The sequence below is a fragment of the Nicotiana sylvestris genome, chromosome 12 (genome assembly GCF_000393655.2).
Source record: "Nicotiana sylvestris chromosome 12, ASM39365v2, whole genome shotgun sequence".
NCBI lineage: Eukaryota > Viridiplantae > Streptophyta > Magnoliopsida > Solanales > Solanaceae > Nicotiana > Nicotiana sylvestris.
In genome coordinates this window covers 130,030,563-130,033,187 of record NC_091068.1, presented here as the reverse complement: position 1 = coordinate 130,033,187, position 2,625 = coordinate 130,030,563, and the positions used below count along the sequence as shown (strand labels likewise).

The 2,625-nt window shown below is 40.6% G+C and overlaps 1 protein-coding gene across 1 annotated transcript; it reads left to right on the top strand.

Moving 5' to 3' along the window:
• The first annotated feature begins 248 nt into the window (after positions 1-248).
• Positions 249-1,646, top strand: LOC138883730 (uncharacterized). The gene has a single exon (XM_070164437.1). The coding sequence runs from the start codon at positions 249-251 to the stop codon at positions 1,644-1,646; it is 1,398 nt and encodes a 465-aa protein (XP_070020538.1).
• Positions 1,647-2,625: the final 979 nt, after the last annotated feature.

The following is a 2,625-nucleotide window of genomic DNA, read 5'->3' as shown; positions in this document are numbered from 1 at the left end:
CTCTGGCCCAGGGGGTTGCACCGGGCTCAGTGCCCAGTGCTTCAGACATGGATGTCAGGGGAGCTATCAAGTTGCTCACCCAGATTGTTGCTACTCAGGCTCAAATGCAGGGAACAAGTGATGTTCATGGGATGGGTAGTTCCAGGTCTAGGGAATTCCTCAACATGAAAGCTCTCATCTTCACAAGGTCCATAAAAGATGAGGATCCGTAAAACTTCATTGATGAGGTTCAGAAGATATTTTGAGTGATGCATGCTACAGACATCGAGGCAGCAGAGCTTGCTACATACCAACTGAAGGATGTTGCTAACACTTGGTATGAAACATGGGAAGAGTCCCGAGGGGAGGATGCAGATCCTACGACTTGGAAGGAGTTTGTAGATGCGTTCCTTGAGCACTTTCTACCCATTAAGGTCTTGGAAGCTAAGGCTTTGGAGTTTGAGAGACTCAGACAAAATGATACGAGTGTGAATGAGTACTACCTCAAGTTCGTCTCTCTGGCCAAGTATGCTCCGGAAATGGTACGCGATATGAGGGACAGAGTTAGGCGGTTTGTGTTGGGGCTTTCAGATGATTTGTTTGTTGATGCTAATATAGCTGCTCAGAATAATGACATGACCATCACTAAGATGGTTGCCTTTGTTCAAGGTAACGAAGACAGGTTAAAGGAAGAAGAGCGAGTACGGAGAGAGAAGGAGAGGGAATTCAGTAAGAGAGCTAAGTCTGCAGGAAATTTCAACCATAGGGGATCTCAAGCAGGAGGCAATCTTCAGTTTTTCAAGAAATCAAAATCAGGACCTGCTCCATCTTCAGCTAGTGCACCGGTTCAGAGGTCAAAAATTAACAAGAAAAACCAGAATTTCAGAACAGCAGACTCACAGTCACAGGCTAGTGTGGGCTATAGGGTCCCTGGTTACCCTATTTGCAACACATGTGGTAAGAGGAACCTAGGGTTGTGTCGTTTGGGCACAAATGGTTGCTTTGTGTGCGGTCAGCAGGGCCGCTTCTTGAGGGATTGTCCATTAGCAAAGCAGAACAATGGAGGTAATGTAGCTCAGTCCACTAATTCAGCAGCCTATCATAACTTTCAGGCCCAGCAAGGGCGCGGTGCAGCAAAGTCTAATAATGCAGGCAGTGGTCAAAACCGCTTATATGCACTGGCAGACCGTCAGGATACAGAGGCTCGTAGAGATGTTGTCACATGTATGCTAATGATATTCACTTTTGATGTCTATGCTCTTATAGATCCGGGATCCACCCTATCTTATGTAACCCCATATATTGCTAAGAAAATTGGGATAGAACTAGAAAAGTTGTGTGAACCCTTTGAAGTGTCCACTTCAGTTGGAGAATCAGTTATAGAAATGTGTATCTATAGGGGATGTCCAGTCAAAGTGCATCATCGTCTTACTGCAACAGACTTAGTAGAATTGGAGATGGTAGACTTCGATATGATCATGGACATGGATTTGTTAGCATCATATTATGCCACAGTGGATTGTAGAACCAAAATAGTAAGTTTTGAATTTCCTGGTGAACCAGTCTTAGCATGGAAGGGTGATGTAGTAACACCTAGGGGTGGGTTTATTTCCTATCTTAAAGCCAAAAAGATGATCTCCAAGGGATATATCTATCACCTGGTTTGAGTTAAGGATGTAGATGCTCAGATCCCCACTCTCCAGTCGGTACCAATTGTAAATGAGTTTCCAGAAGTGTTTTCCGAAGATCTCCCTGGAAATCCCCCCCCCGATAGAGAGATTGACTTTGGAATTGATCTACTTCCAAGCACTAAGCCGATATCTATGCCGCCTTATAGAATGGCTCCAACAGAGTCGAAAGAGTTAAAAGTCCAGTTGAAAGATCTTCTAGATAATGGATTTATAAGGCCAAGTGTCTCACCTTAGGGCGCACCGGTCTTGTTTGTCCGAAAGAAGGATGGGTCTTTGCGTATGTGCATTGACTATCGTCAGTTGAATAAAGTCACCATCAAGAACAAGTACCCTCTTTCCAGAATAGATGATTTATTTGATCAACTTTAGGGTGCCCAGTGTTATTCCAAAGATTGACCTCAGATCGGGATACTATCAGTTGAAAGTTAAGGAAGTCGATATTCCAAAAATAGCTTTTGGGATTCGATATGGGCATTTCGAATTTTTGGTAATGTCATTCGATTTAACAAACGCACTAGCGACTTTGATAGACCTCATGAATAGGGTCTTCAAGCCTTATCTTGATTTGTTTGTTATCGTGTTTATTGATGATATCTTGATTTTGTGAGCACGTGATTTTCGCCCTATATGAGAATCACTCCCAAAAAATTCAAAATAAAATAATTTTCCTTTGTGTGCAATTTTTGTATTTTTGTGGTATTTTTGTATAATTATTTGTATTTTTGTCTGTGCATGTTTATTTGTTTTAAATTAATAAAAATATAAAATATGTCGCATTTTCATTTAGTATTTATTTAAGTTTGTTTTACAAAATGAGAAAATCATAAAAAATAATGTACGTTGCATTTTTAGCATTTAACGTCTAAATTGTGCGATTTTTGTCGTTAATTGCTATTTAAATGTGCGATAATTATTTTTAGAGTTAATTAGTTTTTTTTATAAGATAATTTAGTTT